The following is a 17,044-nucleotide window of genomic DNA, read 5'->3' on the forward strand; positions in this document are numbered from 1 at the left end:
AGCTGGGACTACAGGTGCCCGCCACAATGCCCGGCTATTTTTTTGTTGTAGTTGTCATTGTTGTTTAGCAGGCCCAGGTCGGGTTCCAATCTGCCAGCCCTGGCATATGTGGCTGTCACCCTAACCACTGAGTTACAGGCACCGAGCTTATTTGTTAATTTTTTGAGACAGAGTCTCCGTCACCCTGAGTTTCATAAGGTTTCTAATTGAGGCGAAAGTCACATGACATAAAATTAACCATTTCAATGTGTACAATTCAGTGGTATTTCTAGTGCATTCACAATGTTGTGCAACCATGACTTCTATCAAGTTTCAAAATGGTTTTCATCACTCCAGGCCTTGTTCTGAGGATTAATGGTCATAAAGCTTTAGAATAGTGCTAGGGACAGTAAGTGCCAACTGGGTGCTCCATTCATGGTAGGAATAATTAGTGGAACAGTGTTAATAATCAGTAACACGTGGTGGGTGGAGGTGGTATTATTAATTCCCTTCCCTTGGGCTGGTGAAGAACCTTTCCCCTGGGGCCCAGTTTCCACTTAGAGCTCTCTGTTCCACGGGTTGTCTCAAGTCTGGGGTCAGGGGAGACACTGACTTAAACCTTTTATGCTGGTAACAACAGCTTACAGTGTTAAGGTCCACTTCGCGCCATGCTGGCACCCACGCAGAGCTGGGCGTTTCCTGGTGGAGCCTAGGTCGGGAGAAACGTCCCTGCCCCCCATGTCCCCTAATGACGCACCTTTGTGTGTGCTCTGGGAGCAATGCACTGTCTTTTGCTGCCACCGTGTGGCAGAGATGGGAATTTAGTGTCCCAGTTGCATCTTTGCTACTCTTAACCTAGCAGGCATCCTCAAACTTTTTAAACAGGGGACCAATTCACTGTCCCTCAGACCGTTGGAGGGCCGGACTATAGTTTTTTTTAACAAATTCCCGTGCACACTGCACATATCTTATTTTGAAGTAAAAAAACAAAACGGGAACAAATACAATCGCACCGCCTCTTGTGGCCCGCGGGCCGCAGTTTGAGGACCCCTGAAGAGCGCAAGGAGCGCCTGCTGTCCGCCAGACCCGGATAGTATCCTTGGTGACATACGGGCAAGATAAATAAGGTAGCCACAGTGCCTGTCCTCATTGAGTTTCCTGTGTCCCCAGGAGAGGCCGTCCAATAAGCCATAAATAAATAAAACGAATAAGCACAATGGTTAGAATGTGATACAGGCTAAGAAGGAAAGGTGCAACCATGTATTTGATACGTCTCAGAGGGTCGTATCAAATACATGCCCTGCCTGCACCCGAGGCCTCCCTCCCTGCCTACATCTGATGCTTGCATGTGAGAGGTGAATGCACCCAGTGCTGGCACACAGTAGGTGCTCAGAAAGTGTTGAGTGAATGAGTTCACGATGACAACACTGCCCTGAACCAGCTTCCTGGCTCTTGCAGGCCAAACAGACGGGGAGAGGGAAGGGAGGACTTACGGGAGGAAGGCTGGCCCCAGGGACCCTGGGAGGGCTGACAGGGTTTGGGAATGAGCTAAAATGAGGGAGGGGCAAATGCCGCCCACCCAATCCTCCCTGTTTTAAAGAGCCCCCGCCGCCCGCTGGTTTCCTGAACGCCTTCCTCACTTGTTTTTCTCTCCTTGGAATTTTCACCATCCCGCATTCTATTCCCCCACTAGAACTCCACGCGGGCAAGGATTTTCTTTTTTTTTTTTTTTTTTGATTTTTCTTTTCTTTTTTTTCAGGTTTTTTTTTTTTTTTTTTTTTTTTTTTTGTGGTTTTCGGCCAGGGCTGGGCTTGAACCTGCTACCTCCGGCATATGGGACTGGCGCCTTACCCCTTTGAGTCACAGGCGCCACCCATCGGGCAAGGATTTTCGTCTGTGTTGCTCACTAGTGGCTCCAGAGCCTAGAAGGGCCTGACACCTAGCGGCGTTCTGTGAATGCGTGCAGCACGGCTAACGATGCCCAGGTGCGGCGGGCAGAGGCAGCGGTGCCCCTGAGCCGTGAGCGCCCAAAACTGCACTATAGGCAAACTTGAACTGTGCTCGGAGGGGCGGGGTCTTTCCGAGGCCCGGGCCTTGGGGGAGGGACCCGTGTGGGGTGGGGCCTGCCTGAGGCGGGCCAATCTGAAGGAAGTGCCGGGTCGAGGGCGTGGTCAACGCAAGAGGCTGGTTAAAAATAAAGGGAGGGGCTAGAATTAGGGCGGAGTCACTTCGGCCCAGGCTGGGGCGGGACCATTGAGGGAGGTGGTGAGGGGCAGGACAAATATGGGCGGGACCATGGCAAGGGCGTGGGCGGGGCCCTCCGGGGGCGGGGCCAGGCCAGGATCTCCGCTGTCCCCGGTCCTGGAGAGCTCCGGGCCCCGCAAGGCTAGCTGCCGCCCCTCCGGAGCCTCCCGGGGTGGCCAGGCTGCAGAGTGTGCAGGGCGGGACTCCCCAAGCTGGGCCGCAACGATCGGGCCCCGCCCCAGGCTCTGCGCTCCGGGCCAGGCGGCGACCTCAGCTTCTGAGCCGGTTGGGCGCTCAGTGCTGGGCCCTCAGACTGCGTCCCTGGAGGCTTCCCGCCGGCAAAGGTGAGCAGGGCTGTGGGGGCTCGTGTGTGCGCGTGTGTGAGTGCTCTATGTGTGTTCGCGTGAACCTCTGTGAGCACCAGGGAACTGTATGTGTGCGTGGAGTTGGGCAGGTGTGTTCTCCCAGGAGCTGGGTGTGTGTGTGGTTGTGGGCGTGTGCAAAGGAGGTCCCGTGTGGGAGGGGAGCCTGCATGTATGTGCGTGTGAGAGACAGAGACAGTGCCTGTGGAATTCGGTGGAGGCTGTGGGTGTATGTCAGGGTGTCTTGGAGGAAAGTGGGAGAGCAGGTGCAGGGATACTTTGGGAGACTCCCAGTCAGGATGCATGTGGCAAGCTGCGGGTGCATGGTGAAGGAAATAGTGGGAGTGTAAGAATTGCAAATGCGTGTTCATGGGGGTGGCAGTGAGACTTCTGAGGGCCCTCAGTGTGAAGGGATGGGGATGGAGGAAAATTTGGGGAGAGCGAGTGTAGTCTGGGGTAGAGTGTAACGAGCAGGACAGGTGTTTGGGGCCTGACCTGGAGTAATCTGGGGATCAGATCAGTTTTCTTACTTAGAGGGCTGGGGTGATGTGTGGGTGGGGCCTGGGCCTACCCCTCCCACTAGTGAACAGTGTCCCTGCCGCACATGGAGAAAGTTGTCACTTCACCAGTCACCCCTCATCTCAGGCTCTGTGCTCACCCCGGCTTGGTGGCTTCTGTTGGCTCTCTGGTGTGAACATGGTGCAGAAGTATCAATCTCCTGTCCGTGTCTACAAGTACCCATTTGAGCTCGTCATGGCGGTGAGTGACTCCTGATTCTTGGGCCCCTCATCTGACAGTTGGAGAGATTCTGGAGGTCCACTATAACAGGAGGAAGAGGAAGTCCCTTGGACCCCCAGATCAGAAGGAGTTTGTGAGCTACTCAGCTGATCTAATGGGTTAGACTTCTAACCAGTGAACCCTTGGCTCAACTATCCCCTCCCAATCACCTTTCACCAGAAATTCCAGAACCTCTACCCCGAGACCAAAACACAAGGTTGTTCCTTCTCCTTGTTGAAGCTTGTCTCTCCTCTCTCAACTTAGCCTCTCCTGATGGAAAACAAGGACATCTGGGGCCACTCCACTGCTGTCATTTTGTGTAAAGATAATAATAATGGTAACTGTAATGATGATGATGGTGACAGCAGCTGCTCACTGGATGTTCACAGTGCTAAGTCTTTACATACAATATTTCTTTTAATTCCCCATAGCTCTCATAGTTCCCATTTTTCCTTCATTAAACTGAGGCTTGGAAAGGTGGAAGGATGACACCAAGTTCTATAACTAGGAAGAGGTGGGCTCAGGGCTCAGATCCATGCAGAGGGGACTCCACAGCCTCAATTTTTACTGCAACCCCCCACAGTCCTCCTCCTGCTCACAGACCACCCCCTATTTCCTCCCCTTTAAGGAAGCTGAGACAAGAGGATAGAGGGGGTGGCATATTTATGTCATGTAGCAAATCAGTTTGGGATTAGATTGGCTCCCAGGGTTTTGGCCTCCTGGATTCATGGTCTATGTATCAAAGCACAGCTGGTGGAGATAGCAGATGTGGAATTCCAGCTCACCTCCACGGTCAAGGCAGGGCAGTGCTATGGGGCTGTGTTGAAGAGTAAATGAAATAATTCATGATGCCCCTGGCTGTGTGCTAGGCACACAATAGGAGCTCACAAAAGGTGACTGTTCTTGTAATTATGCCACATAGTCTTACAAATGGTTGTGTAATAAACATTAGAATTGACTCCATCCTCTCCACCCCAACCCTGCTCAACTCCAGCCTTCTACCCAAGGACTTGCATATCCACTGGTGGCTCTGCATGCGTGGGTCCTGTCCTTCTATGAATTCATACACATATGTGTTTGCAGTTGCACAACGGGTTAAAAAGCATCACTGAAGTCATCCTTGCACGTTGTGCTGTTGTGTGCAGATGGTCCTAGGAGAGCAGAGAGGCAGTAGTCAGCCTGGGGTTATATCCTAGCTCCACAGTTGGGTGACTTTGGAGCAAGATGCTTAACCTCTGTGAATGTACCCTCTTGATGAAAGTCTCCTGGTCTCCAAAATCCTGGTGTTGTGCGGTGGATTAAATGAATCAATGTATGTAAAGCAGATCAGATGCTCAGTGAGGTCTAGTTATTATTTTACCTGAGGATGTGTGACTTTACTTCTTTGTAATGGGGGTAGGACACTCTGGGGTGATGAAAAGACCCAAGACCATGGACTCAGAAGTTTCGGGTCCCTGCTGCTGCTCTGCTGTGTTCTGGGTGTGTGTCTTTGGCAAGTTACTGAACTTCTCTGAGACTCAGTTTTTTCATTTGTGAATTGGGGATGATTATATGCATCTTATCAGGTTCAGAGGTCATGAACCTTATAAAGTTTGGAGGTCATGAACCTTATAAGGTTCAGAGGTCATGAACCTAGTCATGAGGTTCAGAATTATGACCATGTGGGCATCCTTACCTAGCAGTGGAAGATAATGATAAGTAATCATCCTCAGATTAAGGCTCCTGGCAGCTCACATATTCTAACACTCAAAGACTTCTTAATTCATTGCGTAGAAGAGTAGAAGAGAGACTGTCCCCACACTTCTGGGACAGTCTAGGGACCTTTGGTTCTCTGCCATGAAACTGAGGCACATAATTATGGAATGGGAAACCAGTGATTTCATGGGCTTAATACATGTCATCTTAATTTAGCAAGTTTGGGGTTCTCAAAAAAATTTGCAATTACTACACTTTAACATAGAACATGCCTACCAAGGTGGCACTTAAGGCTACGTTAATAGAGCTGGTAACTTACTTGCATTGCCTTTATTGGGATATGTTAAATGCATTTTGTAAGCTTCGTGCTCTCTAAAGGAAGGCAGGACTTGTCTGCTGCCTTAGCTGTTAACAGTCTCTAGGTATTGATGTACAGATGCTTGTGGGTAGGGGGGGAAAAAGACTTTCAGATATGTATCTGTTAATTCAGGTCATTCATATTTTTCAAAGGGATTGCCATTGTTGTCATCCTATCTTCCATACAGTCCTAGTCTGTCAAATGGTCCCAAGCCACAACGGCCACTGACAAAGCTACTTTGCTGACAGTTTACAAAACATTATTGTCCCCAAAATAGCTGCATAACTCAACATAACTTGTGTGCTGTGTAGGCACAAAAGGGGTTTTCTGTACTTAATGTCCGTCTTTGTTTCTCAGCTAACACTTGCCCTCAGTGTGGGTCAGATGCTGGGGAAGTTTTGGATGAACTCAGCTATTTTCACCGCATCCGAACGACCACAGGAGTTGGCCTTTTGGTTTTTCTGTAAAACAAAACCGACTTGAGAGTGAAAGTGCCACTTGCGTCTTCAGAAGTCTACCAGTGATAACACAAATGACTGAAATTGGGCTTGTGAAATTGATTATAAAATGGCAACCTTTCTAGGCACAACTTAAAAATGTTTTAAATTATTTTTCCCTTTCTTTTCTTTCTTTTTTTTTTTTTTTGAGACAGAGCCTCAAGCTGTCACCCTGGGTAGAGTGCCATGGCATCACAGCTCACAGCAACCTCCAACTCCTGGGCTCAAGCGATTCTCCTTCCTCTGCCTCCCAGGTAGCTGGAATTACAGGCATCCAAACAACGCCTGGCTATTTTTTGGTTGCATCTGTCATTGTTGTTTGGCGGGTCCGGGCTGGATTTGAACCTGCCAGCTCAGGGGTATGTGGCTGGCACCTTAGCCACTTGAGCCACAGGCACCAAGCCTATTTTTTCTCTTTCACTTTGAAAATTTATCTAATCAAATGAATGGGCATCCCTCTCCAAATCCCTTCATGCGAATTCTGCTTCTAAAGATTTCAGAGGATCTTTGCTTTCTTCTTTCTTGATAGCACTCTGTATCATTTGATTCTAAACAATGAACTTGTTTTATCTTGGTAAACAGAGAAAAACAATTAAGACAATGGAGGCAGCTTCAGTGGTAGTATCCAAGATTGGAGACGGTCCGTGGTGCCTTTGAATGGACTTGGGTCCCAGAAGGTAGGGAGGTGTCTTTTTGGAGATCCCTGCATAGAGGACACAAAGGCCATGTCTTGGATTGTGGGGTCAGGTCACTTGAGTCCTGAAGGCCATGCTCATGCCAGCCCACTGCAAGTTAATTCTAGATTATCTGTCTTTTTTTCCAAATGGCTGGTAATTAAGAGTCAGACCTACCAGGTGGGTCTGTGCTCCAGACCTGGGCACATTCCCTAATTCCTCTGAGCCTCAGTTTCTCACCTAAAAAATGGAAATAATAAGGGCATCTGCTCCTCAGAGAGTTGAAGTGAGGGTTCAATGGACATTGTTTAAAGAAGTGAGTATTGCAATCCAGCTTGGTGAAATATTGCTTGGGTTTATCCTTATTGTTTTAAGAGCTTTATTGAGATATAACTTGCAGATTGTATACTTCGTTCATTTAAGGAGATCAGTCAATGGGTTTTAGCATAGTTGTAGAGTTGTGTGACCATCACCACAGTCAATTTCAGAGCAGGTTCTACTGTTCCTCATTCTGCTGTTTCCTCACCCAACCAAGTACTCCGCTGAAATAGCCCATATCTGTGTCCACCACTAACCTATTCTGGACATTTCATGTAAGTGGACTCATATAGATGTGGCCTTGAGTGTCTGGCTCCTCTCACTATAATACGTTTAAAAAAAAAACCCACCTTATCGAGGTGTGACTGACATATAAAAAGCTGTACATCATTAATGTCTACATCTCGATGACTTTTGGGATAAGCATATACCCATGAGTATAATCTGCATTGTCAAGGTTCATCCACACTTTGGCATGTATGGGTACTTTACGGCTTTTTATGGCCAAATAATATTTCATTGTATATGAACATATCACATTTTCTTTATTTACTCATCAGTTGATGGACATTTAAGTTGTTTTCTACTTTGGGGTATTTATGCATCAGTTTTCATATGAACATTGTCTCTGCTGTGAATAGTGGTGGTTATTTGATGGGGTTAAGCAGATTCTATTTTAAATTTTGTTTGACAGACTCATACATAGCACTTCCCAAACTCCAGACGCCATTCTGAGTCCATTCAAATGTTGACTCACGTACTCTTCACCACTGCCCACACAGTGCGTTCTGTGGGCAGATCCATTCTGCAGAAAGGATGACTGGGTCATCCATGGCCTCAAAGCAAAAATGTGGCGGGTGGGGTGGGGGGCACTTGAATTCAGGAAGTTTAGCTCCAGAATTTATGCTTTCAAGCACAAGCTTGGCTGTTCCTCAGAGCCAGACTGAGGTTCTGAAGTTACTGATGTGGCATCGGGACCGAGTGAGTGGTCCCATGAGTGCGATCTCTTATCAGATCTGTGTCCAGGACGCTCGTAGCCCTTCAGGACCCTGCAAAGGGGAGCACAGCAGGAGCCTGCAGACCCTGGCCACCAGGAGGGCAGATGATGCCGATTATTAGACACTATATGTGTCCAATAGGCCAGCTCAGATGCAGGTCTACTACAGCAGCCTTATGTGTAGCAAAAGAGGAAACTGAGAGTTAGCAAGGGAAAGGAGACCCTCCTTGGTGTATTAATTTACTAAGGTTGATCTAACACAGTACCACAAACCTTGTGGCTTAGAACAACAGAAATTTATTGCCTCACAGAGCTGAAGCCAGAAGTTTGAAAGCAAGGTGTCCCCAGGCTCACACCCCCTCTGAGGGCTCCAGGCCTCTCTCCTCAATCCTGGCATTTCCTTGGCTTGTGGCACCATAACACCAATCTTCACATGACGTCTCTCTGTGTCCAATAAAGACACCATTCATAATGGATTTATAAGGACACTCCAATGACCTCACTTTAACTTGATTACCTCTGTAAATCTGCAAATAAGGTCACATTCACAGGTACCAGGGGTTAAGACTGGAACATATTTATTTTAGGGGACACAATTCAGCCCAACATACTTAGTAGATGGCTGAGCTGGAATTTGAGCCTAGGGAATCTGACGCCATAACCTGAACCCACAGCCAGACCCTCTGGATTCTGGTTCTGACATTCCATGAACATTTGTACAGTAGCAGTGGGTTTCTGGTCCCCTCTTGTCCCAGACACTGTCCAGGTCTCCCCGTGGGACACAAAAGCCCTGTAGCTTCAGGTCCTTTCTGATTCTGCAAACCTAAGGAAGGAAGATGGCTCAGAGGAGAGTTTCCTGATCAATAGGCTTTTCAGGTGGAGGAAGGGTTATGGAGGTGAGGTTCTATTGTCCAGCAATTAAGTGTTAAAATATTTAAAGACCTGGCCTTGTTGTATTGATAAACAGCTTGTAATTTAGCAAATGGATTGTTAATAAGCAGCAGCCAGCGAAGGATAATTCTTGTGGCCCAGGCTAAAAGCAGTTGCAGTCAGAAATGTTGTTATGGACATAGTTTTAATAAAGCGGCAGGGGCCTTATTTGAGTGGTTTAAATTAGTTCCCTGGAGTCCTGTCATCTGATCCTGTTGCTAACAGATAAAGGAAGTAATGCTTTCTACCTTGAATGTGGCTCTGATTTGGGAGAACAGAGGTGATCCATCAGCAAGGTGATCCAGCAAGGTGATCTGATTTCAGGATGCCCTGAGATAAACTCAAAGCCCTCATTCATTGGTTTCTCATGCATTCGTTCATGCTTGCACACGTGTGTGCATTCCACAAACATTTATTGAGTTTCTACTACCACGTGCCAAGTGCTGTGTTAGGTGCAGGCTGATTCCTAATGCTTTTTGAACATCATTATTCTATTACTTTGCTTGTTTACTTGTTTATATGGAATCTGCTTGTTTACTTTGTTTACATGGGTTTTTTTCACTAAGGGAAGCTCCAGGAAGGCGGGATTGTATCTGTCTTATTCACCTGGTTGTCTTGATGTGTCTCCTAATCTCATACAGCTCCCTGTGTGTGGGGGGTGGGGGGGGTAAATGCCTTGTAGAACCCTTTGTAACAGGGGCAGAACAGGGCATTGTAGGAACACAGAGAAAGGCCCATTGGAGGCCACTCGTGTAAGTCAGCTAGGCTGAGAGTTGCCGTGGGTGGGAGTGACATGACCAGATTTGAAGTTTAGGAGGATAGCCTCCTGCTGAATGGAAAGAGGATGGGAGGAGGTCGGGAGAGCAGCCAGGAAGCAGAGGTGACTGAGGTCCAGCAGCATTCTTGAGACACTTGGAAAATCTAACATAGCATTTCCCCTCTGAGCAAGGTCCTGACATAGCAAGGTCCTGTCAAGCTGCTCTGGGCTGCCCTCCTCAAACCATCAGGAACATCATCTGATCCTGGAAGTCCCCTGACCCCGCTCCTAATGTGTGGGTGAGACCGCACAGCAGGCTATGTGCAGATGGGCCGCGTGGGCCGATGTAGGCTCCCAGTGCTGGGGAGGACAGGCGTTGGGATGGCAAGTCCCCGCGTGCAGGAGGATTCTCAGTGAAAGGGATATCTAATCGTGCAGAAGTGGGAAGGAGTCACTGTGCCCCTGCTAACCTTGCCTCCTGCTGCTGCCACAGGACAGGACCCTGTTAACAACAGGCGGAGCTGTTCTGTTTTGCTGGCTACCCCCTGTGGACAAGCCCCACTGTGACAACTGAGGGGGAGTTTGCCAGGCATTTATTCACCTGTCATATAAGTATCTTCCAGAACTTAGCTCTGAAGGTGGGGCATGAACAGCAATTGACAGGCAGAAGTTACTCTCTGAGCTGTCACCTGCCAGTGCTCCCTGTGGGTATAGACAGGCCCGTCCACCCCGACACTGGGGACACCGGTACTTACTTGACTACTCTTCCAGGTCTATATAAACATGGTTCCCTCTTGTTTTATTTTCCTGGGACCTGGGCACTCAGTCATTCCCTTCTTCCTTCGTTCATTCAACAAATAGCGGCTGAATGTCTGTAACGTCCCAGGTGCTGCTCAAGGCACCAGGGAATTCAGTGGCAAACAAAACAGACATAGAGACGGTGACATTGAAACTATAAACAAACAAACACAGACATAATGACCTATTCCAAATCATTACAAATACTTCTGATGGGGCCATAGACCATGGAGGAGATGGCGTATATGATTTTCTTTATTGTGCTAAGATTTACCATTTTAGCCATTTTCGGTGTACAGTTCAGGGACATTAAGTACATTCACCCTGTTGTGCAACCATCACCACTGTCCATTTCCATCTTCTTCTTCCCAGCTGAAACCCTGTACCCATTAAATGCTAACTCCCTATTCTCCTGTTCCCCTAACCCTAGAAACCTCTATCCTACTTTCTCTCTGTATATAAATGTGACCATTCTAGGTACCTCATACAAGAAGAATCATACAATAGTTGTCCTTCTGGGACTGGCTTCTTTTACCCACGTGGTGTTTTCAAAGTTCGTCCAAGCTGAAGCATGGATCAGTGCCTCAGATGGACCAACCTGTGTTTATCCATCCATCGGCTGATGGCCACTTGCGTTGTTTCCACTTTTGGGGTGTTGTGAATAGTGCTGCTGTGAAAATTCACGTACAAATATCTCTGTTCAGGGGCGGTGCCTGTGGCTCAGTGAGTAGGGCGCCGGCCCCATATTCCGAGGGTGGTGGGTTCAAACCCAGCCCCGGCCAAACTGCAACAACAAAAAAATAGCTGGGCGTTGTGGCGGGCACCTGTAGTCCCAGCTGCTCCAGAGGCTGAGGCAAGAGAATCACATAAGCCCAAGAGCTGGAGGTTGCTGTGAGCCGTGTGACGACACTCTACCGAGGGCAGTAAAGTGAGACTCTGTCTCTACAAAAACAAACAAACAAACAAACAAAAAAACAAAACAAATATCTCTGTTCAAGTCTTTGTTGGTTTGTTCATAAACTCTTGTTTATGAACAAAACAACCGTGTGGCATTTGGTATCGTGACACTGCCTTACATGTGTACACCCTTTAATCTCTGTAGCAACCTGAAGGAAGCAGGTGTCCTCATGTCATCGTCCTCTTTTTTCTGGGAAAATTGAGCCTCAGAGAGGTTGTGTCGAGGTCACCCAGCTGATGAGTGGCAGAGGTGGGGTCCGACCCATGCTCTGTCTCTGCCACCCCCAACACCTAGCCCTATCTTCTTGCTGGTCCCAGGTGCCCGGCTGCAGAGGCTGTTCTGACTCTGTGTCTCCACTTCTTGTGACTCCCGAGCTGCCTAGAATAGCAGCGGGTTTTCAGCTCCAGGTCATGTGGGTGTAGTTGCGTTTGCAGATTGTCTGCAGCGGTCAGTCATCTCAAAGGGCTTCCGGAATAATGTCACTCTGGTTGTACCATGCCCATTTCTCTTTATCAGCTGGGGTGATGCTGCTGCCATTCGGTGTCTAATGAAGCAAGCTCGGGCTGCTCCACCGAGAGATGGGGCATCCACCTAATGGCACAGTACTCAGTCAAACGATGGAACACTGACACACGTCACAACATGCAGGAGCCTCCAAAACTGCGTGCTGAGTGAGGGAAGCCAGTCACAAAAGACCACGTCTGGTGTGATTCCATTTCTATGAAATACCCAGGAAAGGGATATCCTTAGAGACAGAAAGTAGATGAGTGGTCATCTAGGGCTGGGGTGGGAGAAGAGGGGGCGACCTCCAAAGGGCACAGGGTTTCTTCTGAAGGTGATGAAAATGTTCTGGAATTAGTGAGTCATGATGGTTGTAACTTTGTGAATGTTCTAAATAAAACACATTGAATTGTATACTCTCAAAGGATGAATTCTATGGTGGGGGAATTATATTTCAATTTTAAAAAAAGTTGGGGAAGGCAAGGATTGATATTGCATCTGTCCTGTGGTCTCTTAGACTTACAATGGGGAATGATATTGCATCTGTCCTGTGGTCTCTTAGACTTACAAGGGGGTTGACAAGGAGTGGGACAGGGAGGGGTGCCCCTTGTGCAGTGGCTGCCCCGAATGTAGCGTGCAGAAAAGGGGAATTGGCACACGGGCCTAGAATACCTCGGCTCAGTTTGGATATTCTCCCTGCACTCTCGGAAGTTTTGGGTTAACAGCAGTAATCCAGCTTCCTTTGAATTTGGATGAGGAAGAGCAGGAAGGAAGGAGGGGAGGAGGGATCAGCTGTCACGTGACCAGCAGAAATAGCTTGTCTGTACTTCATAGAATCTCATTCGTTTTTAAAATTTAAATTTATTTAACAAATGCTATGTGGAAGGAACAATGTACCAGGCACTGCTCTGAGCACTTTACTAAAACAGACAATTCAGTCTGTAGCTACCTTTCCTGTTCTCCTTTTTACAAATGAGTGAATTAAGGAACTGAGAGCTTGATGATGTGCTCAAGCCCACACAAGCTGGTGAGAGGCAGAGCAGAGATTCAAACTCAGGCCCCAGAGTCCATGCTTTTTTTTTGTGGTTTTTGGTCGGGGCTGGGTTTGAACACGCTACCTCCAGCATATGGGACCGGTGCCCTACTCCTTGAGCCATAGGCGCCGCCCCATGCTTTTTTTTTTTTTGAGGCAGAGTCTTGCTCTGTTACCCAGGCTAGAGTGCAGTGGCATCACCCTAGCTCACTGCAACCTCCACTGCCTGGGCTCAAGGAATCCTCTTGCTTTAGCCTCCCAAGTAGGGGGGACTACAGGTCTGTGCCACTGTACCTGGCTAATTTTTTTATTTTTATTTTTTGGTAGAGACAGGGTCTAGCTATGTTGCTCAGGCTGGTCTCAAACTTCCGGAATCAATTGATTCTCCTGCTTCAGTCTCCTTAGTTGCTGGGACTGTACGTACATACCACCAACGCCTGTCTAATTTTTAAAAGGGTTTTGAAGAGACAGGGTCTCGCTATGTTGTCCAGGCTGGTAACCCCGCATGCTCAAGTGATCCTCCTATCTTTGTCTCCCAAAGTGCTGGGATTATAGGTGTGTGCCACCATACCCAGCCCCGTGCTCTTAATGGCTGTGCTATGCTGTCAGCCCTGCACTCATCATGTAGATGTCTGCTGAGTGTCAACTATGTGCTTGGCATTTTACAAGCCCCAAGGATTCATGAGTGTCAGGGGCTGATAACTGTGCTTCAGCAGTTGTGATACATGAAGGGAGGAACAGACATGACTGAGTGCTAGTTGGGAGGTTTGGTGATTATTCTGCTTTACAGCTGAGAGAGAGGAAGTGTCATGCCCCAAGTTTTCCAGCCTGGACAAGTCTGGGTGGGAGTGAGGGGTCATCCAACTCCAGTCGCCCATCTCCACATGCTAAATGTACCAATATGGATTTTGTAGGATGGGGACCCCACAGGAGGCAGCCCCACCCTGGCCCTGTGGGAATGGGTTCTGGGCTTCGGACCGGCTCCTTTTCTGAATGCGCAGGCTTGGATGTCCTCTCCAGCCACCTGGCATAAGGGCAGTAACCAAATCCTCTGCAGCCTGTGTCCCTGACAAGGCCAAACCGTGTGTTTGTTTAGTAGGCAGAGGCTCAGGCCTCATTTGTGGGTGGTTAGGCCAACTGCGGTAATAGGAGCTAGCAGCTGAGGCCTTTAGGCAAAAACAAAACCAGCCATGGGAGCTGTCTGATTCTGTAAGACCCTGTGAGGTACCAAAGGCAGAGGGCTGGAGCCTGTTTGTTTGGTCTCAGAACCTCTGCCAGGGCCTCTCCCAGGGCAGACTGTGTGGGGCCCACAGCTTCTCAAGGGTCCCAGCAATGTGTGACAGGGAAAGAAAATAAATGTAATAATTCCAGAATACAAAAAGAAACCTGGAGGATTAAAATGAATAAATGTCTACCAAAGGCAACCTTACGTCAGGCTGTCATCTGGACCTCAACTCTGATCACAAGGAGTGGCTACACTTTAATGCTTTTGGTGGGATTGTTGTGGGTGCGACCCAGGGTCTGTGAAGGCCCTCACATCAACCCCACCAAGGAGGCAGGTGCTCAACAACCTTCTGGGGCTCCCCATTCCTTTTCTGCTGGGCAGGCATTTGCACTTTACTCGTCCTGTGTTTTTAAAATGGCTTTTCTGAGTCAGATGCAGGAAGGGGACACTCAGGTGAAAAAACTGGACCCTCAGAGGTGTAACAGTTGGGCTGGGGAGCCAGACACATTTTCGACCACATGAAGACTGTCTGAGGAGCATGGGCAGATGAGGGCAGGGCTGGGCTAAGTGTGAGCCAGGTTTCCTGCGTCTGTGGGAAGGACATGGGTACATGGTTGCCCTTCAGAGGTCGGGGCATCATTGGGTTCGAGAGGCAACATAATGTACAAACCCATGGTCTGGAGTCCAGGGGATCAGATCCTCGCTTGTTCCCTCAGAGCTGTGTGATTGGGCAAGTGACTTAACCTCTCTGAGCTTCAGTTTCTCCATCCGTCAGATAAACTCGACCTACTGGCCAGGTGGGATGGCTCACACCCCTAATCCTAGCACTCTGGGAGGCTGAGGCGGGTGGCTTACCTGAGCTGACAGGTTGGAGACCAGTCTGAGCAAGAGCGAGACCCCCGCCTCTAAAAATTGTGGGTATTGTGGCAGGCTCCTATAGTCCTAGATACTCGGGAGGCTGAGGCAAGAGAATCACTTGAGCCCAAGAGTTGGAGGTTGCTGTGAGCTATGATGCCATAGCACTCTACTGAGAGTGACAAAGTGAGACTCTGTTTCAAAAAAAATGCTACGTACTACCTTGCGGTGCTGGACTGTATGCCGCAAAGAGCTTGGAACAGTGTGCAGTCCGTGGTCGCTCTCGCTGCAGTGATGATTAGGCCTCTGCAGCTGCCCCTTGATACTCGTGGGCACCTTTGGGTCACAGGAAATTAAAGGAAGGCTTCCCGGCAGTCCTCTCTATGCCTGTCATCTGGGGCTTCAGACTGGTAACATACAACAGCATGGATGAACCTTGCAAACATGGTGTGAGTAGGAGCCAGTCACAGAAAGACAAATATTGTGTGATTCTTCTTATCTGAGGTACCTAGAATGGTCAAATTTATGACCCAAGGAGAAGGCAAGGAGGTTATTGGGGCGGGGGGGTCTGGAGATGAAGGAGCTGCTCTTTTCTCTCCCGTGCCTATTCTCCCCACCACAGGAGGATACTTGAACCCAGCAGTTGGAATCTGAGGGTGGGCTCTGCCACACTCCCCCATCCCAACTCTAAGGCTCGCCCAAGGGAGGTGAAAACGCAAACCTCGTTCTTACACCCTGCTGACTCCATCCTCCGTTTCTCCGACCCTCACTTCTCCAGGCCCCTGACTCCTGAGTCTAGGCGGTGGGACCAGCATTTCCAAGCCACAGATGCTTGTGATGCAGACAGGTCCTCTCAGGCAGGACAAGGGGTTCACTCTGCTTTCCTCAGCCTCCATCTGCTCATCGGTGACATGGGGACATGCTAGCTCCCGTCTCATCAGGGCATGTGAGGACGTAGTGAAGCAGTCAGCACTTCATAAACGGTAACAACGGCAGTGTCCAGCATGCCAGCAGCCCTCCAGCACTGGACAACTGGCTTTGGGATGGGTACCTTCCAGATGGAGCCTGAGCTCTGGTCCTCCTAATAGCAGCATCTCCCAATACACATAGCTCCATCATTGGAGCAGTACTGGTCACTGTGAAAGGGCAGTGCGGTCAGGGGAAGTGATGACCAAGCCAGCACCCTCCCGTGCTTGTTATCTGGGGCTGCAGCAGACTGGGCTCTTCTGACAAGAGGCTCATTAGGACAGGAAGTGAGCCTGGGAACTCTGGCCCGTGAATGGCTGTGTGACCAGAGCCCATGCCCTGTCATGCCCTCCCTGGTCACCTTTCTGGGGACTGTCTGGCACATTGGCAAGTGTGTATTGTCTCCTTTCTCCTTGGTTGACAGGTCTCTATCAGCTCCCAGGGTGTGCTGAGGACTAGAGCTGGGTGCCGCTATGAGGCCGTGCTTGAGGACAGCAGGCAGAAGGTGCCCAGGAAGAAGGATCAGAGGGGATGAGGTCCTGAAGCCCAAGCGTCTCCTTAGTCCTCAGCCCAGGTCCTATGCCCACAACCCAGGAAGCCCCAGTGACTGATACCTCCCACTTTCCCTGTGGAGGGGATTCATCAGTGGTCCAAACATCAGGGACAGCAAGTGCAAAGGGTCTGTGGCTGGAGCAGGCTGAGGGAGCCGATGGGGCAGATCACACAGGGTTTGGGCCTGGGGAGCCACAGTGAGGATCCTGGGACGTCGAGGCCTGTTCTGACTATATCCTTCCCTTGACTTATTTCATCTGGGGAACAGGAGCAAGACTGAACAGTCAGGAGGAAGGGGAGAAGTTCAAGGGTGGTGTGGCCACTGCCTGGTGGACCGTACTGCCCTGGTGACAATGACGGCTGTGTTTCTGAGCTACCCAGGAGAACATGCCCAGCTGCTGAGCAAGGTGCTCCTGGAGGGAGCAGGGGCTGGGCCCAACTGGGATTCACCTTTCCATGCAGTGTAACCTTGAGTAACTTAGTGAGCCTCTCTGGTTTCTTTATTTGGCAAATGAGGACACCATCCATGGGATGAAAGGATGTACAGAGCTAGATGAAATGCCGTCAG

General features: G+C 49.2%; 1 protein-coding gene across 1 annotated transcript in view; it reads left to right on the top strand.

The window, feature by feature from the left end:
• The first annotated feature begins 2,322 nt into the window (after window positions 1-2,322).
• SEC14L5 (SEC14 like lipid binding 5) overlaps window positions 2,323-17,044 on the top strand; it is a 42,841-nt gene continuing 28,119 nt past the window's right edge. Inside the window, exons 1-2 of the mRNA XM_053557795.1 lie at window positions 2,323-2,567; window positions 3,231-3,344. Coding sequence (XP_053413770.1) covers window positions 3,282-3,344 — 63 coding nt within the window. The 5' untranslated portion in view covers window positions 2,323-2,567; window positions 3,231-3,281. The remainder of the gene's footprint in view (window positions 2,568-3,230; window positions 3,345-17,044) is intronic.

The sequence above is a fragment of the Nycticebus coucang genome, chromosome 12 (genome assembly GCF_027406575.1).
Source record: "Nycticebus coucang isolate mNycCou1 chromosome 12, mNycCou1.pri, whole genome shotgun sequence".
In the NCBI taxonomy this organism is placed as follows: domain Eukaryota; kingdom Metazoa; phylum Chordata; class Mammalia; order Primates; family Lorisidae; genus Nycticebus; species Nycticebus coucang.